We start from the raw sequence: 27,273 nt of genomic DNA on the forward strand, positions 1-27,273 counted from the left end.
TTGGAATGGGCGATTCAGGTTCTGAATCAGAAACACTGTAAAATGGAACTCCTGGATTTACCTTTTTATCAGTTTTTTCAGAAATAAAAATGAGAAGAGTAACAACCTCATTAGGTTTAGATAAAGTATAATTAATTGAAATGAATATAAAACCCTTTGAGGCAAAAAAGAGTTAGTAGAATAAAAATATGTTAAAATTAGTTGAATGAAGATAATATTTAATATAGTGACATATTCAATAATAATGCAACAATGCAACTTGTGAGATGAAATTATCTTATTTAAACTCAGAACAGCAGGCTGATAGTTACTTTTTTAAGTGTGCTTATTTATAGCTCTCATAAACATCAACTTGACTCTATAACAGTGAGACAAAACAGCATTAGTCCATGCCCTCCACGGGCTTACTGTTAGGTTTCAAAGAGGAGATGGGCTACCACGAGAGCTCTTGTACATACTGTTTCTATCACAGCACCAGTTAATTTGGGCTGTAACTTTTTTGGCTGCTTTCTCTATTAGATTCTGAGCTTTTTAAGGGTCCTTGCCATATTTATCTTGGCATCTCCAGTGCCTGGCTCCCAGAGGAGATTAGAGTCAATGCATTGACTATATTGGCAGATTGAATACCTTGGCAGGTCTAAATAAATAGAAAAGCCTCAACAAAATTAAGTAAATCATCAAAAAGTTATTAAGAAAATTCTACTAGAACATAGAATAGGCATAAGTTATTTCCAATTGTAAAGAATGGAAAATGCTCCATTAACAGATTGGTGATGAACTCAGGCTTTGAAGACTGAACTGTCAGGAATCCAACAGGGAGGAGTGGGTTAGTAGCATTCCCAAGGACAAGTAATGCAAAACACGGAAAGCACAAAACCTGTTCAGGGACTTGTGCCACAACACTGGCCTAAAAGGGAATTGTGGAGGGACTTCCAGTTTCTGGTCCTCCATATAAGGAGTCTGGACATTGCTACTCCATCCTAACAAGTAAAAAGCTGAGAAGACTAAGAACCAATTACTCTTCTTGGATCCATAAGAATGGGGAAGACACAGGGCAAACTGCTGTCTCCAAGACTGGAGAGACAGACAGGCAAATACAGGAAGTCACAGCTTGTTAGACTCACTAGTGGGAACCAGTGTGGGTAGGAAAATCTGAACTCTAACTGATGAATTACTGAGCTCAGTGTGAACAACTCTGAGAGTCAAAAACTCCAGGTGGACCTGTCATAGAGGGGCCTCACAATATTGTGAGATCTACTGCCGGGAGCTGGACCAGGTTCTCACAGTAGTATAAGAGAAAAATCACCCCCGCACCACAGCCCCCCAGCTTCAATCAAAGGGAAGGGAAAAGGAGCCAATGTGAACTCAGCACACTGTTCTTCTTAACAAGGCCAATTAAAAGACAAAGATTGTCAGCATGAATAATAAAAAAAAAAGACCCAAGTATATGTTACCTACAAGAAATCCATTTTAAATATAAAGACACATGTAGATTAAAAGCAAATGGATGGAGAAAAACATACCATACAACACTAATTACAAGATAAAAAAGAGCATTACATAATAATAAAGGGGCCAGTTATCCAAGAGACAAAACAATCCTTATTATGTGTGAACCTAAAAAAATAGCATCGAACTATGTGAGGAAAGAACTACTAAAATTACTAAGAGAATCCACTTCCATGGTTGGCAATTTTAACACCCTACAATCAGATGGACAGTTGTGGAAGGCCGAGGATCATTAAGGACATAGTTGAACTCAACATCATCAATTAGCTGAATATAATTGACGTCTATACACTACTTTATCAAACAACATCAGAATACACATTCTTCTCAAGCTCACGTGGAACATTCATAAGACAGACCACATTCTGGAACATAAAACACACCTTAACATATGTGACAGAATAGAAGTCATACAATGTCTGATCTCAGACCAGAGATCAATAATAGAAAGATAAGTGAAATCCTAAAAGAGAGCTGTGTGTATGTGTTAGTCCATTCTTCTGAAGACCACAGGGAGAGTCATGGAACCTTTAAGATGAAGCAAGTGGAGAACCTGGCTGGAGAACCTGGATAGAGAACCTGGCTAGGCTGCTGATCAACTGAACGCTGTCTCCGTGTCATTCCTTCTTCGCCGATTCCGTCCACACCTTTGGGAACTCCTGGACCTGCTGGGGTTGGACCCCAACAAGGGTGGTGCGAAGCTCCCACTGCACACAGCCCAGGCCCATGCAACTTGATGTTTGAACCATCTGGAGATAGTCAGAATGGGGAGACAACACAAATCCCAGAGGAAAGAAAATGAGGAGTCGCCAAGAAAGGAGATTAATGAAATTTAAGCATGCAACATGACAGAAAAAGAATTCAACATGACAGAAAAAGAATTCAGAGTAATGGTTGTACAATTCATTCACTGGATGGATGAGAAAATCAACAACCTATGCAAGAATCAGGAAGAAATGAAAAGTGATATAGCTACAATCAAAAACACCATGGAAGGTTTCAACAGTAGACTAGAAGAAGCAGAGAACCGAATTATTGAGTTAGAAGATAAGGTAGAGAAACAAGCTCAATCCGAACAGCAACTGGAGAAAAAAATTAAAAAGCAGGAGGAGAGCCTAAGGGAGCTTTGGGACAACATGAAATGAAGTAACATACGCATAACAGGGCTGCCAGAAGGACAAGAAGAGCAGCAAGGATTAGAAAATCTATTTGAAGAAATAATAACAGAAAACTTCCCAGATATGGGGAAGAAAAAAGTTACACAAGTACAGAGAGTTCCAAGCAAGATGAACCCCAAAAGACCCAAACCAAGACACGTCATAATAACGATGGCAACTGTACACGGCAAAGAGAGAATCTTAAAGGCTGCAAGAGAGACACAGAGAGTTACCTACTAAAGAGCCCCCATCAGATTATCAAATGATTTCTCAACAGAAACACATCAAGCTAGAAGGGAATGGAAGGAGGTATACAAAGTGTTGCAAAGCAAAGGACTGAATCCAAGAATACTCTATCCAGCAAGACTATCAATCAAAATTGAAGGGGAAATCAGGAGCTTTGCGACAAAAAAAGGCTAAGGGAGTTTATCACTACCAAGCCAGCAATACAAGAAATGCTAAAGGGAATTCTGTAAAAAGAAGAAATATAAAGGTAAGAAAGAACACAGGCACAAAAATAGAAATGACTACAAGCAAGTACCTTTCAATAATAACATTAAATGTAAACGGACTAAATGCGCCAATCAAAAGACATCGAGTGGCTGAATGGATAAAAAGACATGACCCATATATATGCTGTCTACAAGAGACTCACCTCAGAACAAGGGACTCACACAGGCTGAAAGTGAAGGGATGGAAAAATATCTTTCAGGCAAATGGAAATGAAAAAAAAGCCAGGGTAGCAATACTTATATCTGACAAAATAGACCTCAAAGTGAAGGCCATAACAAGAGATAAAGAAGGCCACTTCATAATACTAAAGGGATCGATACAACAAGAGGATATAACCCTGATAAACATATATGCACCCAATGCAGGAGCACCCAAATACATAAAAAAACTCCGGGAGATAACAAGGGAGAGATCAACAACAACCGAATCATAGTAGGGGACTTAAACACACCACTGACATTACTGGGTAAATCCTCTAGAAAAAAAATCAGCAAAGAAACAGCAATCCTAAATGACTCACTAGATCAGATGGACTTAATTAACATCTTCAGAACATTTCACCCCAAAGCCACGGAATATACGTTCTTCTCAAGTACAGATGGGACATTTTCAAAAATAGACCACATAATGGGTCACAAGCAAAGCCTCCCCAAATTCAAGAAGATTGAAATCATACCAAGCATTTTCTCAGACCACAATGGCATAATATTAGAAATAAACTACAATAAAAACAATCCAAAAAACTCAAACACTTGGAAGCTGAATAGCATGCTACTAAATAATGATTGGGTTACCAATGAGATCAAAGAAGAAATTAAAAACACCCTGGAAACTAATAATCCAAAATCTATGGGACACAATGAAAGCAGTCCTGAGAGGAGAGTTTTATAGCACTACAGGCCTACCTCAAAAAACAAGAAAAAATGATAGTAAATCATCTAACTCTAAACTCAAAGAATTAGAAAGAGAGCAACAAGAAAAGCCCAGAGTGAGCAGAAGAAAGGAGATAGTAAAGATCAGAGCAGAAATAAATGACATAGAGACCAAAAAAACAATACAAAAGATCAATGAAACCAAGAGCTGGTTCTTCGAAAGGATAAACAAGATTGATGAGCCTCTAGCCAGGCTCACCAAGAAGCAAAGAGAGAGGACTCAAATAAACAAAATCAGAAATGAAAGAGCCGAAATAACAACAGACCCCACAGAAATTCAAAGAATTGTTAAAAAATACTATGAACAACTCTACTCAAACAAACTGGACAACCTGGAGGAAATGGACAAATTCCTAGAAAAATACAACATTCCAAAACTCAATCAGGAAGAATCTAAAAATCTCAATAGGCCAATAACTATGGAAGAAATTGAAGCAGTCATCAAAAAGCTTCCAGCAAACAAAAGCCCAGGACCAGACGGCTTCACAGGGGAGTTTTACCAAACATTCAAGGAAGAACTAAAACCTATCCTCCTCAGACAACTACAAAAAATCCAAGAGGAAGGAACACTTCCAAGCTCATTCTATGAAGCCAGCATCACCCTAATACCAAAACCAGGTAACGACAACACAATGAAAGAGAATTACAGGCCAATATCCCTCATGAACATAGATGCCAAAATTCTCAACAAAATTCTAGCAAATCAGATCCAGCAATACATCAGAAAGATCATACACCATGACCAAGTAGGATTTATCCCAGGGATGCAAGGATGGCACAATATCCACAAATCAATAAACGTGATACATCACATAAACAAATTGAGAGATAAAAATCACATAGTCATATCAATTGACGCAGAAAAAGCATTTGACAAAATTCAACACCCTTTCTTGACAAAAACTCTCAGCAAGGTAGGAACAGAAGGATCATATCTCAATGTAATAAAAGCCATATACGACAAACCTACAGCCAACATCATACTTAATGGGCAAAAACTAAAACATTTCACCTAAGTACAGGAACGAGACAGGGATACCTCCTCTCACCACTCCTGTTCAACATAGTACTCGAAGTACTAGCCATTGTGATCAGACAAGAAGAAGAAATAAAAGGCATCCAAATTGGAAAAGGAAAAGTAAAACTGTCCTTATTTGCAGATGACATGATACTATACATAGAGAACCCTAAAGATTCCATCAAAAAATTATTAGAGTTAATAAATGAATTCGGCAATGTAGCGGGATACAAAATTAATGCCAAGAAATCTAAGGCATTTCTTTACACCAATAGTGAACTTACAGAAAGGGAGACTAAAAAAGCAATCCCATTTACCATTGCACCAAAAAAATTAAGATACCTAGGAATAAACTTAACTAAGGAGGTAAAAGACTTATATGCGAAAAACTACAGGACACTGAAGAAAAAGAGATAGAGGAAGACATAAACAGATGGAAGAAGATACCGTGTTCATGGATTGGTAGAATCAACATCATCAAAATGTCCATACTACCCAAAGCAATCTATAGATTCAATGCAATCCCCACTAAATTACCAACAGCATATTTCACAGATCTAGAACGAACGTTCCAAAAATTCATCTGTAATAAAAAAAGACCTCGAATAGCTGCAGCAATCCTGAGAAAGAAGAACAAAGTAGGAGGGATCTCAATACCAGATATCAAGCTGTATTACAAAGCCACTATTCTTAAAATAGCTTGGTACTGGCACAAGAACAGACATATAGATCAATGGAACAGAATAGAGAACCCAGAAATCGACCCAAACCACTATGCCCAACTAATATTCGACAAAGGAGGCAAGAGCATACAATGGAGTGAAGATAGTCTCTTCAATAAATGGTGTTGGGAAAATTGGACAGATACATGCAAAAAGATGAAACTAGACCACCAACTCACACCATTCACAAAAATAAACTCAAAATGGATAAAGGACTTAAACCTAAGATGGGAAACCATAAAAATATTAGAGGAATCCACAGGCAGCGAAATCGCAAACATATGCCGAAGAAATTTTTCTCTGATACTGCTCCTAGGGCAATGGAATCTAAAGAGAAAATAAACAAATGGCACTACATCAAAATAAAAAGCTTTTGCACAGCAAAGGAAACTATCAACAAAACAACAAGAAAGCCCACTGCATGGGAGAACATATTTGCCAATGATATCACTGATAAGGGTTTAATCTCCAACATTTACAGGGAACTCATGCAACTTAACAAAAGGAAGATAAACAATCCAATCAAAAAATGGGCCACGGACCTAAATAGACACTTTTTGAAAGAGGACATACAGAAGGCCGAAAGACATATGAAAACATGCTCAAAGTCACTACTTATACGAGAGATGCAAATCAAAACGACAATGCGGTATCATCTCACACCTGTCAGAATGGCTATTATCAACAAATCAACAAACAACAAGTGTTGGAGAGGATGTGGAGAAAAAGGAACCCTTCTGCACTGCTGGTGGGAATGCAGACTGGTGCAGCCACTGTGGAGAACAGTATGGAGTTTCCTCAAAAAATTAAAAATGGACTCCCATTTGACCCTGTGATCCCACTTCTAGGAATATATCCCAAGAAGCCAGAAACACCAATCAGAAAGGATATATGCACCCCTATGTTCATAGCAGCACAATTCACCATAGCTAAGATTTGGAAACAGCATAAGTGCCCATCAGCAGATGAGTGGATTAAAAAACTATGGTACATCTACACAATGGAATACTATGCTGGGGTAAAAAAGAAGGAATTCTTGCCATTTGCAACAGCATGGATGGAACTGGAAAGCATGCTTAGTGAAATAAGCCAGTCAGAGAAAGATAAATACCACATGATCTCACTCATTTGTGGAATATAGAGAACAACATAGACTGATGAACAGGGACAGATCCAAAGACAGAGAAACAGCGATCAGACTATCAATCCCCAGAGGGAAAGTAGGGGAAGGTGTGGGTAAGGGGAAGAGATCAACCAAAGGACTCATATGCATGCATATAAGCCAAACCAATGGACACGGATAACAGGGGGATGAGAGCATGAGTTGGGGGGGAGGTAGGGGGTTAAAGGGGGGATGAACACACATTAGTAATACCTTAACCAATAAAGAAATTAAAAAAAAAAAGATGAAGCAAGTATCATGACTAGAAATGTGCTTTGAGGAGACAGGACTGTAACACATGGATAATAGTGGAAAAGATAAGAAACAGATTCAAGAGAACAATAAACAAGAGACTCAAGGTGGGAGGTAAAAAGAACCTGAAACAGAGCAGTAAATATAAAACAGAACCGATGTGAGAAAACTACATATAATGACTCCCTACTCTGTATTTAAAAATATAAAATGTATACCCTCAACCCATCTACTTTTTTTAAAAAATATATTTTATTGGTTTTTTACAGAGAAGAAGGGAGAGGGATAGAGAGTTAGAAACATTGATCAGCTGCCTCCTGCACACCCCCCACTGGGGATGTGCCCGCAGCCAAGGTACATGCCCTTGACTGGAATCGAACCCGGGACCCTTTAGTCCGCATGCTGACGCTCTATCCACTGAGCCAAACCGGTCAGGGCAACCCATCTACTCTTAACCACCTTTAATAGTGCATCTTTAGTCTAAGTCACTAACATTACTCAACTTAGAATACTGCAATAGATTCATTCCTACCTCCATCTTCACCCCAATATCACAGCAGCCAGAATTATATTTTCAGATATCACAATCCTGCTCAATATCCTCTAATGGCTTCCCATTGCAATTGGAATGAATTCCAAACTCCTATCTGTGGTCTGTAGGACTGCTTGTCTGGAATTTGAGTTTCTCTCAATGTCTCTACTTAAATCACTTGCTTCCAGCCATACCTGCCTTCCCTTTGTTCCCCTAAATACTGAGTTTATTTTAACTGAGGGACTTTGCACCAGCTGTTCCCTCTTCCTAGAATGTTCTTCCCCTAGATATTCACATGACTGGCTTTCAAAATTTGTTCACATCTCACCTCAAATGTCATTTTCTCAACAATGCCTTTTCTGATCACTGTTCCTAAAGCAGCCATCCCCTCTAGCTCTCCTATTACCCTTCTTTATTTCTTCACAGCAATTCCCTCCCTCTATAATTACCCTCAGTATGTATACATGATTATCTCACCCTCTACCCGCATGTGCTAAAAAGGATATCCTGTGATAGCAGGACCTTGTCTGTCTTTTGCACCACTCTGCCCCCCACCCACTCCAAAGGATCAGCCTGGAACAGTGTAGACATTCAATAAATAAACATTTAAAAAAACAAAATTCTTATCACAGATGCCAGTGACTGAGTAGCATCGTATAACATTCACTGAGCTGTACTTCCTTTTGTCTCCTATTGCATTATGAGCTCCCTTGCAGACTAAATTGAAAACCATGGATTTTAAATCACGTAGTGCCTTCTAGAGAGAATGTATTACCTAAAGTAGTAAAATTACTCAAGCTACTCAGCTTTTATGATTAGGCAATTTGGTGGCTTTACAATAAGACTGACAATCTTACCCTACAAACAAAGTTACTTGCCACAAGATACATACAGCGGTGACAAGGAAACTGAATATGGAGAGAGCCTTCTGGAAAAGAAGGTATGCAACCTCCCCACTTGTGCTATGGATTATAGGGCTTCCTAGCTGCTTTCCCTGAATCTTGGGTTTGCCAACTTAATTAAAATGTACCAGTGGAAATTAATTAACTTATATACATGCCATAAGAAAAATGCATAGAAAATATGAAACCAAATAGTTACAAGAACACAGCTTTCAAAAATAACACTTAATAATAGCAAAGCAAAAATGTTTGAGCTAAGTAACCAAAATGATGAAGAGACCCCCAAACCCACTTCCAGCTAGGTTTGGCTATATGCATTTTATTTCCCCCTCTGTTTGCCGTTTCTTTTAGCCAATCTGGCACACCTGGCCTCTGAGTGTGTGCTTCTGCCCTATGGCACAGGTCCTCCACTTCCATCTAATAATGGTATGAACACTATCATCCTTATTAGTCACTTCAAGCTGAAGCGGTCAATTTTTCTAAGATAACTGCCTAGCATCTGAAAGAAAGAGGTGCCTTTATTGCTGGGCTAGCAATATATACCTTGGATTTTGTTTTTAGAGACTTGTTTTACTGCCACTAATTACCTAGTTACTTAAATGACTAATGAGGAAACTTATTATTTTTGTTTTATTCACAAATGTTAATTGAATGCCTCCTGTGCGTCAACACAATGGCCTTCTACTTTCCAAGACGATTATGGGAGCATTGCACATAGCTACCCTACACCTCTGAGTGGAGCTTCCCTGTAAGTGGTTACTTCTGGTAACTGGATAACTCAAGCTCATCAAAATGATCCCAAATCTCTATTTCCAAACCAATACTATTGCCAGCTTTCTAAGATTTTGTTGTGCTCTGAACTCAAGATTCCTCTGAATTTTTGAAGCAAATTTCATTTGTTAAATATGTAAACAAGAGACTCAAGGTGGGAGGTAAAAAGAACCTGAAACAGAGCAGTAAATATAAAACAGAACCGATGTGAGAAAACTACATATAATGACTCCCTACTCTGTATTTAAAAATATAAAATGTATACCCTCAACCCATCTACTTTTTTAAAAAAATATATTTTATTGGTTTTTTACAGAGAAGAAGGGAGAGGGATAGAGAGTTAGAAACATCGATCAGCTGCCTCCTGCACACCCCCCACTGGGGATGTGCCCGCAGCCAAGGTAACCTTAAAAGTAGTCCATGTCATTTGATTATTCTGTTTGGATCTGGAAAGAGAGGAATAGCAGAGAACCAGAGGCCTTGACACTGTGACAAATCTAGTAGGAGTTGAACTAAGAGTAGGCAGACAGGCAAAGCTGCAGAAAGACTTGGAAGAAGGCCCCAGAGATACTCATGACTCTGTACACCTGGCTCATCCTAGACCCCAATGATTAAATCAAATTTACTAACATGTATGTGCTTTTTTATAGTTTAAAGTATAAACATATCTCATTTACTTCTATTACAAATATATTCATATAACAACACTATGAGGCGATTGCTATTTTCCTCATTTTATAGAAAAGGACACTCAGGAGAAAGACATTCATTGAAAGTAATTTGCTCAAGATTACATCATATGTTGCTATAACTTACCCTAGGATCTTCTTACACAAAATTCATGTACTTCTCACTACAGTACTTGACCCAGAAAAATGAGGTCAATGTATAAAAGGTATGGATATTGATTATATGCTAAATAAGAAACTGCTTTTTCACATGGTAAATACTGAGTAGACTGAGAGAAGAAATTGTTTCAAATCTCAATGGCTTTAAGAGGAAGGGAAATAAAGAGGGTAAAGTAATAGCAGTCATTTAAAAAAGTAATTTGGTTAGACAGGAATTCAAAGGTATAAAGCAAGAGATAAATCTTTCTAGCAATATCTGTATTATGAATACATAATACAACCTTAATCAGAAGCACATGACTTAAAATAATTGTTAAAAATTGAAAAAATGATTAAATATTATTTTAAGAGTATCAACATTATAAATATAATAATTTATTTTGAAAAATGGAACACAGAAATCTATATTTTAAGAATAGAAAATGATAGTTATTATCAAAACTTGGCCAAAATAACTTTGTTATTGACATAAGGCTCCTCAATAGATTTTGGATTTTGCTAAAACACAGAGGTAATACTAATTTTAATTATTGAAAGTAATTTATAAATAGTTCTACATACGTTCTTGTGACATCTTGTTCAATCATCGATCGGAGTTCTTTATCTTGGAAGAATTTATTCCAAAGACTCTAAAATAAAGAGAACAACCTATTTAAAATAACCTCACACCTTTGTTTGACTTTGATGACCTCAATTTAATAATTTAAATGATTAAATTTATCCTTCTTTGAGTTATCATTTCACATTGCAGGTAGGAAACCTGAAACTGGAGCAATTTTATTAAATTCTAGTTTACTTTCAGACACATCCTTATTCTAACACCAATTTTTCCAGAGATATTATTATATACTAGAGGCCCGGTGCACAAATTCGTGCACCCATGGGGTCCAGCGGGCCTGCTCCTATGGAGGCCGATTGGGGGTGGGGCCAGTGGGGGGAAGGGGACGCGGGAGGTTGGCCAGCTGGCCCCCGGCCTTATTGGGGTGGGGGGGGCAATCAGGGATAGCTGGCAGGGGGAGGGGCCACAGACTGTTGGCTGTCACCCCAACCCTGATCGGGGTGGGGAGCTGATTGAGCTGGATCAGCTGGTTGGTCACAGCAGTGCACATCATAGCGACTGGTCACTCTGCCATTCGGTTGCTGGGAGCATATATGTATATATGTTTAAATTATTTTCTGTTATCTATATAAAATGAACAATACTTTTACTACTATGTACCCGGTACTACCTCTAAACTATAAAAAGTTCTGCTTGGATTAGAGTAGGCCATAGCCCAACTGGTCCGACATGAACCTAACCTGAATTTCCAATGTTTTCTACAAAGTTTGGTCTTCTAATTTAATAGTTTTTTGTTGTTGTTAATCCTCACCTGAGGATCTTTTTTCCATTGACTTTTAGAGAGAGATTGGAAAGGAGGGAGTAGGGATGAAGAGAGAGGAAGAGGGAAACACTGATGTGAGAGAGAGACATTGATTGGCTACCTCCCACATGTCTCCTGACTGGGGCTGGAAATGAACCTGCAATCCTTCAGTGCAAGGGACAATGCTGTAACCACTTAGCCCCACCAGACAGGACCCAATTGAATAGATTTTTATGTACTTCTTAAAATGTGACTTTATGTAAAGTTTTAAAATTTACTTAACAATATTTTATGCTGCTATACCATAGACTAAATTATAATATTTACTAGAGGCCTGGTGCATGAAATTTGTGCACGGGTATGTTCTCTAGGCCGAGCCAGTGATCAGGGCCATTCGGGACCTTCCTTCCCCGCTGCTGGCTGCCGGCCGGGGCCTTCCCTCATTCTGAGCCAGCCTGATCAACGTCTAATTGCTCCCCTGCCAGCCCGACTGCCCCCAACTGCCCTCCCCTGCTGGCCCGGTCACCCCTAACTTCCCTCCCTTGCCAGCCTGGTCACCCCTAACTGCCCTCCCTTGCCAGCCCGACTGCCCCTAACTGCCCTCCCCTGCCAGCCTGGTCATCCCCAACTGCTCTCCCCTTCAGGCCTGGTCACCCACAACTGCCCTTCCTTGCAGGCCTGGTCACCCCCAACTACCCTCCCCTGCTGGCCATCTTGTGTCCACATGGGGGTGGCCATCTTGTGTGTTGGAGTGATGGTCAATTTGCATATTACTCTTTTATTAGATAGGATAGATATGTATCAGGGGAAAATGCTAATGTTACATATTAACTAGAAAAAATATTTCTATTAGTATGAACCTAGGAATTACAACAGTAATTAAAGAAATTATACAACACTTATAAAGAAGTAATTATTCCTAGTCTTCACGAGAATATGAGTGGAGGTAGGTCTAACCTTTTCCCTATCTTTAAAAACTTCTTCATGGAATCACTACAAATAGTTTCTTTTCTTCCTCTGACTTAGTCCTACAAAGTGAACCCTTCTCTATTTCTATCATACAGAGTAGCTTTCCTACTGCTCCCTACGGCACCCTTGATAAAACAGTTCCATCCTCATCTTTTTACTCTTCTAGCTCATCCTTAGTTCTTAAAGACCCCCTTGGGACTTCTCCTTTGTAGTGGCATTCCACAGATATGGATCATACACTTCTTCCAACACAGTATATAGATAAGAAAATTTCCATGAGGTTTTAGGTAGTATGTGGGTGTGAAAAAAAATAGTTGGTATGAAATAACTCTGCTTTTGTGGTAACTGATAACCAGTATGATAAACACGTGCTTATGGGCAAAAGAAGTTGCGATAGGAATAAACGCGAATTTTACCCCTTCATCCTGTGAAAGGGGATTATTGATCATCAGGTCTTGCTGGCCAACGACCTTCCGTGGGTTGGTGATGTGCTAGGGAAGAAAGAAAGAAAACAAGAGATCAGAGGCCACTGGACTTTAAAGCACACATGTGAAAACAATTATATTAATTAAAATGCAACTTACTGTTTCTTTGATGTTGCTATACCATGCTCTTAATTCTTTAATTTTACTTATCCACTGATTTTTATCTTGAGGAAGAACACAAAGAAATAGCTGTCAAGAAGAAAAAAAACTTTTATAAAAATCATAAGTAAAGTGTGAAACTATGCCAAAGAGAATCACCTGAAAATTAAGATATTCATATTCCTGGCATTTCATATTTCTATCATCATTCTAGTTCTCAATAAGTTTGGAAATATTTAAGAAATATATATTTGGATAATTCCAAATGTCAACAAAGGCCACCCTCCCCCCTAAGATCTCAAAAGCTACACCACAAAATGGAAGCAACCTTCTCTCCATATATATATTAATAATGAACAAAAAAATTCACTGAGATTCAAGTGTGGTTCCAATTTTACAGTCCTAAATTGCTATGCCAGTGAAATGGAGAAGTACTGTTTGGGGTAAGAGAGGACATTAACAGGCATAAGGTCCAGTTAGTAATTTCAAGGTTTAAGATTTGTCTTGAATGAAGCAGGTAGAGGACAGACTAGAGCAATCTGAGGACACAACCTGAGAAGTGAAGTCATTCCTTTCACAGCAGAACATTCAATTTACAACCAGCAATCAGTTTATGAAAATAACAAGCATTCTTAAAAAGACAAATTTGATTTAATTTAGCTTAATACATTAAAATAAATCTGGATTTGAGTTTATTTTCCACAAATGAATGATACTAAAAGTTAAACAACAAAGAATGGAGGGGAGAGGAGGCACAAATATTTGTATACAAATATTTCATCAGCAGGTCTCCTGCCTTCACTGCCTGCATCTAACAGAAGAAAAATGTATTTTAATTATTAAATCTAAATTATTAAATCTAAAACTGTCCAATACATCATGTTTCCTTACTGTCTGTACTTGCAGACTCCGAATGCTCAATTCATGCAGATCTACCCTAAAAAACTTCCAATAAAAGTCATTTTAGAAATGAGACTAAAACTAAATTCATTTTGAGTAGAAAAAGGGACAGTATTTCCAAGCAACTAAAATGATAACTGTGGATTATTACTATTACCAGTTTTGGTAACCAATGGCCTTTCTAAAGAGATTGACCTAATTCCCTTCCACTTCTTCTTGCTGCCCTACATTTTGTGTGTCCAGTCAAAGAAATATAAAAAAATCTTTCCTATATGCTATTTATGAAGAGAAAAGAAAGGATGGATAAATGATGGCACTAGATATAATAGGAATCTGAAAGTAAATCCCCCCTCTGCCCCTGCCCCGCTTCAACAGTTTCTGCAGCGGCTGGGGCATGTTAAGGTGTTGCTTTGAATTCTGCACCATCAAATGAGATGAAAAAGCTGTTATTTCAAATGACTCCTTTACCATCACCAATTATTCAGAACTAAGGTAGTTCAACCTTATTAGTAAATGTTCTATGAAAGATAAGCATGGATGGCCAAAAAAAGTCTAGAGTGCAGCTCCTGGAAAATTCAGTGATCCCCCGAATGGGTAATCTTCCAGGGCATCAGGTAATGTGTTGATATACTGCAACTGCAAACTGTAAATAAATATTTTCTTCTTACCTTCCAGCAAATGCTGCGGAACCTGCTGCTTCTCAGCTGCCCATTAATCCCCTTCTGCCTTATTGTTGCCAAATAATTGTTGTTTACAAAGAGTTCCTCCCATTCTTTCCTATATGCAAGGAACCAAAGCATGGAGAAGCTTCTGTTAAAATTCTTCTGCTTGGAGAGGAGTGCTACAGGAAATTAATTTTAAATAAGTCTAAGAAATGCAACTTTTAAGACGTATATATTTAGTTGTGCACTGTTTCTGAACGCATGGCTGTCTTTTTGGACAGAGTTCTTCTGTAGATTTAATGAATATGTAGATAGCTATAATTATGCCAGCTACTGAAATTCATAATGTCTATGGAGGCTATTTCATTTCCTCTAAAATGTTGGTAGTGCAGTTCAGTGAATAGACAAGACAAAAAATGAATATTAGCATAAGCTTATGACTGCTTTAGCCATTGACAAAGATATACGTGCTCCAAAAACACACAATAAAAAGGTGCATTGTTGATTACATTGGCTTCTCACATGAAATATCTGTTGGAATGAACCCATTTCTCTTCAATGTCAGGCTGGCAGGTAGATATACCAGAAGACTGCTTTCTTTTACTTTTTAGTGCTATTTTCTATTGAAATCTCTGCTACTTCTTTCTACATGATCTGTTTTAAAATTTTAACAGGTGCAGCAAATTTGAAAAAAATAAACATCAAAAAATTAAAAAGCCTCACTGTAAAAACTGTTAAAGGCAAGCTTGAGTACCTTGCAGTACCTATGGCTGAGTAGATAAACAACTGAAATATGCCTCCCAGGCACACAGACACCAGGGGCCTAACACCTGTGCCTCATTAATATACAAGTAAATCTGCTCTACTGGGAAACAATTGGAAATTAATTGTCCCAAACCACTTACTGAGTTTGAATAAAGGAAGTAGACTTATATTCCCAGCATCTTATACCAAACTAAACATCAAGAAACATTCGTCAACAGTTGAGGCAACCGAGTACAGCTTTATGAAATCTCTCTCAGATATAAAAATGCCACAAGAAATGTGTAATTTGAAATTTTTTAATCAAAGCTAAAAGCCTGGCAATCTCTTCAGAGACTTACTCAAAAGAAAGCCTCTGAAACCCTCAATCATCCTTCCCCACACACATGCAGCTGCCACTGACCAGACCTGACTTATCTTGAGAAAGGCCCGTCTTGCACGCTATGGTATCTGACACTCAACTGTACATGTGGAGTTAAAAAACCAGACTGTGGAGCAAGCGCATCTTCTCCACAGTTTTCCAGAAGAGTTACCAGGGCAATGGCACATTCCCATGGCCTGGTGCAGGAGAATCTCCAGCCTCAGCCTGCAGCACTGCCCCCTGTCCCACCAAGCCTTCTGCCTTGTGGGTAAGTATCCCGAGTGGGACACACACCCCACCATGCAAACTTCTACCACCACTCCATGCGAACTTTCTACTTTCATCACTCTATTCGTAAGAGAGCTAATATTTCATTTTTATTTTTATTTGATTTTATATCATTAATGAAACTGATATTTTCTCATGCTTTTTAGGTCATTTTATATCTCTTCTTTTTACAACTTCCTTTCTTGTCCTTTGCCTATGTTAAGATGTATAGGATAGTGGTTAAGAAAACAGACATCAGAACCACACTCCTGGGATCAGAAAAACAGCCAATGTACTAGCTACTTAACTAGCTATGCAAGCATGAGCAAGCTACTTAACCTCCTTGTGTCTCTGTTTCATCATCTGTAAAATGAAATAATAATAGTATCATCTCCCTCAAAGAATTACTATGAGGATTTAACTGTATGACAGACCCTCAGAAGTGTGCAGCATATATCATAACATTCACAAAATAGTATTTGTTAATAATGTTATAATGCTTTTATTATAGTAGGCCTTATCACAGGTCTGAGAGAGCTTTTCATACATTAAAGACATTACACCTTTCCTGCCATCTATATGTATTTTTAACCCAATCCTCTTGATTGTTCTACACCCTGAAGCTTTTTAATTTGTATATAATATAAACCTAACATTAATTTATCTTGATGATCTTTCCATTATTTTTACGCTGAAGTAGTTCTTAGCCACTCCACTCCACGTTCAAAGAAATAGTCACTGAGATCTTATGGTTTTAAAAATCACTTTAGTCCATTTGCGTTACCTGTAGTATTTTAAATACATTATCTATTTTCCAACAATATCACATACATTATGCACCTCTTACTGTTCAAGTTTTGTTTTTATCCAGGTTTTAATAATACTCAAAGACGAGATCAGCAATGAGTACAAAGAACATTACAGGAGTATATCTCAGAAACTGTACATTCATATAGCTTGTGGTCTGTAAACAAAAAGTGCAGATTTCAAATGTATTTTAAACCCAAGAGGAATCAGAACTCGTGAGAGATGATGCAGTTCCATGGCCTGAAAACACTGATGCATTCTAGATCAGAGACGGAAGTGTGAGGCAATGATTCCCTAGCTCTTGAAAAATCAGCTTCTATTCAAAGGTACCAGATATTGTGAAAGTAGACACAGCTGGTGGCTGGATTCATTGCCATCTTATGAAGTAAGCAGCCTTTTAAGGTCAAGTTACATACTACTTATGTAATGAAGGATAATCATTTGTTAGCTTAAATAAGATCCTGTGCCTTGATTACAGGGTTGGCAAAGAGAAAAGGAGACTGAGGCATATGAAATGGAAACACTATCCCTGAAATTCACAATCATTTAAATTTATTCATGGGTACTTATAGTTCCAATTAAGGTTTAACATCTCAAACTGATGAAGAGCTCTAACAACAGAGCAACATAAAGCCACAAGATAGCCTATTAATTGTCTTTCTCTCCTCTGGAATAGTGTTTTGTTAATAAACTGTGATACAGAGTATACATAATAAACATTTAGTGCCTACCATGTGCTTAACACTCAGATATATATTTTTTTAAAGCATAAAGAGAATAGATGTATACGCAAACCAATAATGATGTGATTAAGACAAAGTACTCTGGTAATACAAAGGAGGGAAGAATAGTTTTATATCTAAAAATTAACACTCAGTATAGAAAATAATAAATAGTAGCATGGGCATGCAGCACCATGTTGGATGAGATGCTTCATCCAACAGCTGAGCTGTCAGAGGTTTGACAGACCTTCAAGGGCAAAATGTTGAAAAGTTTAGCCCTTTGAGGGGAGCTGGACTACCGGACTTGGGAAAAGAAGAGTAAGTACTGAGGAGCCTGAGGTGGAACTTTTCAGTTTAATTAACAAAAAATAAAAGATAGTTGCTAAACTCTGTCATATACCATTAGTATATATACTGTTGCTGTAATAGCAAAAATCTGGCAATGATGTTATTAAAATGCTTAAAATCCACCTATGTCATAATATATAAGATTTTAGATATATCACCTTTTTAAAAATCATCACCTGAGGATATGTTTTTATTGATTTTTAGAGAGGAAGAGAGAGAGAAACATCAACTGGTTGCCTCCCATAGGTGCCCTGACAGGGGATCAAACCTGAGACCTTTTGGTGAATGGGACAATACTCCAACCAACTTAGACACCCAGCCAGGGCTAGATATTATCACTTTTAACCTCTAAACAACCCTCCTAGGGTAACTATATTTAATCCTCTTTATAAATGAGAAAACTAAGACTCAGAAAAATCAAGTATGTTGTCAATAGAAAAAAGGAATGAGAATTAGCTTGAGCATCTTCCTGGAATAACATGGAAAACACTACTACAGGGAACATGTTACTCCAGATATCCAAGACAAAAATTGCCCCTGGCAACAAGGCAAGGTATTAGTGTGCCCTTATACTTTCTTCCTTAGATTTTTAGTTTTTGAACATCAAATACAAGGGTATAGAGAAAAGTTGTCACCAGTTGGAGTGAGAAGGTAAGTCAACAACTGCTGTGGGTGGTTATGGACTTCCAAGAACATTTAGATTGGTAAAAGCCTCAAATGGAACAGATGCAGTGGTTCTCAACCTTCCTAATGCCGCGACCCTTTAATACAGTTCCTCATGTTGTGGTGACCCCCAACCATAAAATTGTTTTCGTTGCTACTTCATAACTGTAATTTTGCTACTGTTATGAATCGTAATGTAAATATCTGATATGCTATATGTGTTTTCCAATGGTCGCGACCCACAGGTTGAGAACTGCTGGGCCATTAGAGACTTGGGCCTTGAGGACTCTCTTGACATAGCACTAGTGCCATCTAGTGGCAATTACTCTGCCTTGCAGGCACTGGGTCCCTGAAAACATAACCAGCATCTCAGCAGAGAGAGGCAGAGATAAGCTTGTTTCCTTTCTCATGCCAATGTTAATGAATTAGTAGTGGCTGCCTTGGAAGCATTGTGTTGAGAAGGATTTTGAGCCTACCTCTGTCCTCCTCAAGAACTTTGTTACTAATTAAAAATGTTGGCCATGATCATTTGGCTGCTATCATTTCTAAGTAAATGAAATCAACTTCTGCAGCAGCAGTTGCTGCCTTCCCTCTAAGACCAACTTAGGTAGTTAAACCTCCTGCAATAGTTTTTTTAAACATGGGGATCAACTTGAGTATGCAGAGAATAAAAATACAGCTGATGATCATAAGGTACTATTTCTAATTATGTATTTTAAGGTAGCATTTTCCCAAGCTTTGAACATAAAATTAATATGAAACTAGTTAAAGCCTCCCAAATATAATTATTTAAATACTTCTGTAACCTAAATAATGCATAAGTGACTTAATTATGTGGCAATTCTGGACTAGAAAATTTCTGAATTGTCCCAAATGGCGATAACGCTAGAGAATACATTTTATACTGTATATTTTATATGACGGCTTCTACTCCATTTTCGGGCATTATTTGGACAAGGGAGAATGTCTCTACGGGGCTCAAATGACTACAATAATTGAAAGAGCTCAGAGACTACATAGAGCAGTGGTTCTCAACCTTCCTAACGGTGCAACCCTTTAATACAGTTTCTCATGTTGTGGTGACCCCCAACCATAAAATTATTTTCGTTGCTACTTCATAACTGTAATTTTGCTACTGTTATGAATCGTAATGTAAATATCTGATATGCAGGATGTATTTTCATTGTTACCAATTGAACATAATTAATGCATAGTGATTAATCACAAAAACAATATGTAATTATATATGTGTTTTCTGATGGTCTTAGGCGACTCTTGTGAAAGGGTTGTTCGACCCTCAAAGGGGTCGTGACCCACATGTTGAGAACCGCTGACAGTCTAGCTCTTAGAATCTTCAATACTTGGTTTAGAGAAGCTACTTTGATTTTTTACTGATGATGAAAGCTGCTGAGAGCAGAGAAGGGATTATCTCTGGGGAACAGGAAGGAAGGTGGACACATGTTTCTTGGAAGTGTCCTAAGGGGGAAGTGTGCTAGAGGAGTCCTCAAAGATGACCCCTAGATAACTGATGTATTGTTATATAGCCTATAAGGTTGGCCAGTCAACCATGATCATCATTTTTTTATATGTGACTAGAATAATCGTAAAACTCAAGGCCAGAGCAGGATGAAGTTGATCTTGAAGCAGGATAAACTCAGAGTTAGATGAGTAGAAAATATTTGAAGGTAAAAAAAGTTAACCTGATGCAAAAAGATTTGTGCAATTTTTTAATCCTAAAGTGCATGCCAATATTTGAAAAATTGCCCTATTAATTTTTATCACAATTGCTTTATCAAATGCATAGGAAAAAGGAAACAATAAACTTGTAATCTGTTTCTAATCTGTCTAGAAACATAGTGGAAGATTTCTATTAATAAAGGACTGTGCTATAATTCCAATACTCCATGTAAGAGTATGTAACTTTATAACATTTTAAAGGTACGATTTAAAAAATGCTATTCAAATAGAACAAGAACATCTAAAGTAAAAATCAATGGGAATGTGAGAAGGGTAAATTAGGTATGTCGGCATCAGACTGCAGTGTGGCACCAGATCTGGGTAAGTTTCAACATTAGGACTGCAGGTGCCAAGATCAACCAGATAAACACTGATGTTATCTATAATTACCTCATTTTTAGCTTAAATCACAGGTAATGAGGGAACTCAGAGATTCTAAAAGGCAATTAGAAAGTCTACTGGCTTTTTCGCTTCCTGTATCAGGAATTTTCTAAAACTTACTTTTACTTAAAGCTTTTTTCCTCCATAATGAAACATCAGGACATAGCACTTATATATAAAAAAAACAGAATGCATAATTGCTCATAAGCTTAAAATGAATTTCTTCTGTGTCTAGGTGAAATGTGTTCTCATGTGACGAGGCTCCCTTGAAACAAAGGCAATAATAGTTCAGTTGTTAAAAGTAACTAATGATGATGTTTTCATTCAGGTTTGGACTTAACATTGAATTGAGAAATCTTGAGTCTCCACCTCCATATCCACAAGGACATAAAGAGCTGAGTAGCAACAGTTTTGGACTGTTAGATAGAATATTATTATTTTTTAAATAAAACATGCATTGTTTTCTTCAAAATGTTTTAAGAGCTTCTAAATTCAGGGTCATGTTAAAATAGGTAAACTCAACAAACATTATTTAGAAAATGAATCAAATAAAGCTATATCATAAGATTATAAAAAATTAAGTACATAATAAAGACACATAATAAAAGGATCAGCATTTAGAAATGAGGTGATAAAAGGATCCTGTACCAGACCATGTCTATGAAGTTGTCTGGAATGAATACCTTTTATATTCCATGGTTTACTGATGTTTCTTATATAATTAACTAGAGGCCCGATGCATGAAATTCGTGCACTTGGTGGGGATCCTTCAGCCCCGCCTGTGCCCTCTCACATTCTGGGAGCCCTCGGGGATGTCCAACTGACAACTTATTGCTGCTGTGGAGGCAGGAAAGGCTCCCGCCACCACCGCTGCGCTTGCCAGCCATGAGCCTAGCTTCTGGCTGAGTGCGCTCTCCCTGTGGAAGCACACTGACCATCAGGGAGCAGCTCCTGTGTTGAGTGTCTACCTCCTGGTGGTCAGTGCATGTCATAGCAACCAGTTGTTCCACCATTTGGTCTATTTGCATATTATATAGGATTGTCCAAACTTGGAAGCAACAAAGATGTCTTTCAGCAGATGAATGAGTAAATTGTGGAACATTTAAACAATGGAATATTATTCAGTGATTAGAGGCCTGATGCACGAAATTCGTGGAAGTGGCTCAACCCTCGCAGCCCTGGCTTCGTCCTGAAGGTCTTCCAGAAGGTCATCTGGAAGGTCATCTGGATGGTTGTTCTGCTGTTTGGTCTAATTAGTATATTAGCTCTTTATTATATAGGATAAGGAAAAATCCCTTTCTCCAGCCAACTCCCTCTTCCCATTCCCCACCCACCTCACTTAGCTTGAGATTTGTGATAATTAGCATGAGCTTGATATCTAACTTTCTGTATGATGAAGAATTTGGCACACATTCTATAATGTAAGCAATACTGTAAGGGAAATACAGAATTTAGAACCAATCATTTTCCAGTAATTTAGAAACAGGCATTTACTTAGCAAAATCAGATATCTTATTAAAACTCAATTTTATCTCTTAAAGCATGTTTTCCAAGACTTGGTTGACTTACAGAGTTTTGCACCTATAGAAATAAATATATGTGTGAAATACTTATCTTAAAAGGTTAAAATGTATATTTTAACTGAATCCCCCATTTATTTGATATCCTCTAGATCAGCACCATCCAACAGAACTTTCTGAGATGACAAATGTTCTATATCTGACTGTCCAATATGACTAGTGCACCTGAAGAACCACATATTTTATTTCATTTCATTTAAACATACATATATAGTCTCTTGTGGCTATTGGTTCTCATACTGGGCAGCAAAACTCAAAGTATTTTAAGGGTGATGAACCATTCATATATATATTCAATCTTTAAAATAACAACTATAAAGGCTCAAAGGATATAAACAGTAAAGATACACATGATACGTACTCACACATAGTGCTGTTGGGTTAAGAAGACACGTGTTAGAAGTTAAATAATACAAGTGGTTGAAAATCAAGGTAATTCCATAAGGGATGTAACACAATATATACTTAATTATAAGTGGAAGGCACTACTAGTAAGATCAGATATAGATGTAATAAGTAATTTTAGTCAAAAAGTCTCTATTTCATTGCCTCTCCCTGTCTGTGTTTCTGTCTCTACCACCACTGCCCTTTGCTTAGTCCCACTTCCCTCTTCTTCCATTCACATACCTGTAGAAGTTGGGAAAGCACATCTTTAATAATGACAGTGATACATCTATAAGTTATCAAAAATTATCAATAGTGAATCACGAGCCTAATATAACCATCCTCAACAATAGACTGGTTCAAAGATCCAGGAAATGGTCATTTTAAATGAAGATAAATGGTTCATAAGATAAACTTTAGTTTAAGGTTAGTATGTAGTTTATAATTTGTTTGGATTAATGTGTCTGGGAAAATAATTCACATGGGCCTCTGAAAAGGTAAGGAAATATCCATACCCAAGGCCTACTAGAAAATCTCACTGGATTATAATTTCAAAAAAAAATCCTCACTAATTTAAAAATCTCCAGGCTTCACAGACAATAGTGTGGTAAAGGCATGGGGAGGGGTGGGGGGCTGGTTGGGGGAGGAGCAAAGGAAGGGAAATGGGGGACATTTATAATACTGTCAACAATTTTAAAAACACTCAGTAAAAATCCTATATAATGAAAGGCTAATATGCAAATTGTCTCCTTAGGAATTCGACCAACCAGGAGTTCGACCGCTCACTATGTTGTGTGCTGACCATCAGGGGGCGGCACGGAATGAAGGAAGGAAGGAAGGAAGGAAGCCAGCAGCCGGGGGAAGGAAGGCCTTGGCAGGCAGCTGGGGAAAGGAAGGCCACAGCCAGCAGCCGGAAGGCCCCAATCGGCCCTGATCACCAGCCAGGCCTAGGGACCGTACCCGTGTATGAATTTTGTGCACCAGTCCTCTACTACACAAACAAACAAATGTATAAATTAATTAATTAATTAATTAAAACTCCACACCTCATTTACCCAGAATGATGAAAGGCCAATGTATGACTTTTTTTTTTTTCTCAACACAAAAATTTTGCGAGTATCAAAACATTTATAAAACCAGGTGATCGGGGAAAAACTAAGATGGCGGCATAGGTAAACACCGGGAAATTGTCGCCTCACACAACAATTGAAAATTACCGCAAAGGACTGAGCAAACATCATCCAGAACAACAGGAAGGCTGGCTGAGTGTAAATTCTACAACTAGAAGGAAAGAAAAGCACGCTGAGAGCCAGAGGCGCTGCGGAGGTGAAGTGCAGAGGTACAAGTGCAGAGGTACGGCCGGCTCGCGCGCGCGCGAGGAAAGGGGGTGGCGCCTGAGGACGCGGCTGTCTTTTTGAATCACAAGCTCCCCACTGCTCTGAACTCCGGTTCCGGGAAGTCTCTGGGGACCCAGGACTCATACGGGGAGAGGCTGGTCTGTCTGGCAGCGGGCGAACTTGAGGGCGGCTTTCCCTCAGAGGTGCTTGCAGCCGTTACCGGGACACTGAGACGCGCGACTCCGGGCGGAGAATCGGCCATAGCTGCTTCCTCCGCCCTTTGACTCCCTGAGACCCCGCCCCACCCAGGCTGCGGCAGAGGCTTTTGCATGTGAATGTACCTAACTGCAGCCGAACCAGGCAGACCCGGAACTTCCAAGAGAAGGCCCAAGGCCCCGCAGCGGCTTGCATTGCTTCACAGCTGAGCCTCTTCGTGGCTCCTGCTGTGTGGCCTCAGGCAGAGGCTGAATTAGCACCTCCTTAGATCCAGGAGCCACTGTACCCAGTGGTCAGAGGGGGACCATCCAGACTGCAACTCCTCAGATCCATAAGGGACACACTCAGGGAGCAGACTCAGTAAGCACCAAAGCCCCACTGAAGCAAGTCTTGCCCCAGAAGGGTGTCTTCAGCACAGAAGTTCTCCCACTTTAGACACAGCTGATTCTCACAGCCAATTGGCCTGGAGGTCAATTCCTCCCAGTGATTCTACAACAACCAAGGCACCAAGAGTGCACCAAGAGTGTCCACCCCAGGTAACTGGGGAGGCTGAGCTACTGGGCCCTACAGGACACCTGGCGCACAGGGCCACTCTATCAACACAGGGAAGCTGCCAAAATGCAGAGACAAAGAAACAGGTCACAAATGGCAGAAATGGAGGAAAGCAAACGATTGGATATAGAGTTCAAGGCCACGTTTATAAGGTTTTTCAAGAATTTTATGGAAACCGCCGATAAATTTAATGAATCCCTCAATAAGTATAGTGAGACCATGGAGGACATGAAAAAGGACCAACTAGAAATTAAGCATACACTGACTGAAATAAAGAATAATTTACAGAGATCCAGCAGCAGACAAGAGGATCCCAAGAATCAAGTCAAAGATTTGAAATATAAAGAAACAAAAAATACCCAACCAAAAAAGAAAAAAGAAAAGAGATTCCAAAAATAGGAAGATAGTGTAAGGAACCTCTGGGACAACTTCAAGCGTACCAACATCAGAATTATAGGGGTACCAGAAGGAGAGAGAGGGCAAGATATTGAAAACCTTTTTGAAGAAATAATGACAGAAAACTTCCCCTACCTGGTGAAAGAAATGGACTTACAAGTCCAGGAAGCGCAGAGAACCCCAAACAAAAGGAATCCAAGGAGGACCACACCAAGACACATCATAATTAAAATGCCAAGAGCAAAAGATAAAGAGAGAATCTTAAAAGCAGCAAGAGAAAGACAGTCAGTTACCTACAAGGGAGTACCCATACGACTGTCAGCTGATTTCTCAACAGAAACCATGCAGGCCAGAAGAGACTGGCAAGAAATATTCAAAGTGATGAATAGCAAGAACCTGCAACCAAGATTACTTTATCCAGCAAAGCTATCATTCAGAATAGAAGGTCAGATAAAGAGCTTCACGGATAAGAAAAAGCTAAAGGAGTTCATCACCACCAAACCAGCATTATATGAAATGCTGAAAGGTATTCTTTAAGAAGAGGAAGAAGAAAAAGGAACTCTTACCATTTGCCACAGCATGGATGGAACTGGAGAGCGGATAAATACCACATGATCTCACTCATTTGGGGAATATAATGAACAACATAAGCTGATGAACAAGGACTGATCCAGAGACGGAGAGGCATTGATTGGACTGTCGGGACTTGGAGGGAAGGTAGGGGAGGGTGGGGGTAAGGGGGAAAGATCAACCAAAGGACTTATATGCAAGCATATAGGCCTAATCAATGGACATGGACAATGGGGGGGTGAGGGCATGAGCAGGGGGGGGGGGTAGAGGGTAACGTGGGGACAAGGACACATATGTAATATCTTAATCAATAAAAAATATATTAAAAAACAAACAAACAAAAAAAAACAGGTGATCAGCTCCCAGTTTGTATAATGTTTACATAATTAGTTTTTAGAAATTCTAAATCTCTACAGGTTTATCATTTGCTCAATTTTATTTATAAAAAATAAAGACAGCCCTGACGGTTTGGCTCAGTGGATAGAGCTTCAGCCTGCGGACTCAAGGTTCCCGGGTTCGATTCCGGTCAAGGGCATGTACCTTGGTTGCGGGCACATACCCAGTGGGGAGTGTGCAGGAGGCAGCTGATCGATGTTTCTCTCTCATCGGTGTTTCTAACTCTCTATCCCTCTCCCTTCCTCTCTGTAAAAAAATCAATAAAATATATTTTTAAAATAATAAATAAAGACAACAAACTAGATGTTAAACTGTTATACATTCTAGCTTCACTTCAATATCATAAACTATCATAATCTTTTTAATTAAGGAAAAAAAGCAATAAAGCTAAGTGGAAGCAGAGTAAGGGCTGAAAGAGCCCGCCTGTGACTAAACATTCAACAAACTTTTTGGACATTTTAATATTCTCCAAATGTTTCTGAGATTCTGATTATATTCTAGTTGGTTGAAGTTATTAGAAATTTGACCCCTAGATGTGTTGTTATATATCCAAAGAAATGGGGGTGGGGGGCGCAGAATCCTTTTTCTTAATACTGGTTTTGAGCAGGAGGGGGGAGGGCTGGGGAAAACACTGAAACAAAGAAACCAGGGCTATGGAGACCTACAGAGTCTGCACTGTTTCCCATGAAGGCTAGAACAGTAGGAGGAGTAGTTTTATTACTGATTTTTTAAAACAGTTGCTCTGCATCATAGGGGAAGATGAAACATTTTCTCATGACCTCTTAGCCCAAATTAAATTGTGTGTCATAAAAATTCCTGTGTTAGACAGAAGTATTCTCTATTGCTGAAATTTTTTATTATTTGAAAGTTCACCTACTTCAAAAGGACCCAAATCTTGTCATGATTTCACAAAAAGGCCTTTTGTTATTTGCTATTCTATTATCCATATATTCAGTAATTCAGATTCCAAATGCATGCCACAAAAATTTAATTATATGAC

General features: G+C 38.6%; 1 protein-coding gene across 7 annotated transcripts in view; it reads right to left on the minus strand.

Moving 5' to 3' along the window:
- Positions 1–27,273, minus strand: part of TBC1D5 (TBC1 domain family member 5) — a 450,518-nt gene that overhangs the window by 177,706 nt on the left and 245,539 nt on the right. For 5 of the 7 annotated variants that reach the window (XM_036332709.1, XM_036332707.1, XM_036332712.1 and 2 more), the window contains 4 exons: positions 14,801–14,909; positions 13,233–13,322; positions 13,065–13,139; positions 10,880–10,947 (listed from right to left, as the gene is read on the minus strand). In XM_036332709.1, coding sequence (XP_036188602.1) covers positions 10,880–10,947; positions 13,065–13,139; positions 13,233–13,322; positions 14,801–14,909 — 342 coding nt within the window. Of the gene's footprint in view, positions 1–10,879; positions 10,948–13,064; positions 13,140–13,232; positions 13,323–14,800; positions 14,974–27,273 lie in introns of all 7 variants that reach the window. The other 2 variants (XM_036332711.1, XM_036332713.1) reach the window with 2 other exon arrangements.

The sequence above is a fragment of the Myotis myotis genome, unplaced genomic scaffold (genome assembly GCF_014108235.1).
Source record: "Myotis myotis isolate mMyoMyo1 unplaced genomic scaffold, mMyoMyo1.p scaffold_m19_p_13, whole genome shotgun sequence".
NCBI classification, from domain to species: Eukaryota; Metazoa; Chordata; class Mammalia; order Chiroptera; family Vespertilionidae; genus Myotis; species Myotis myotis.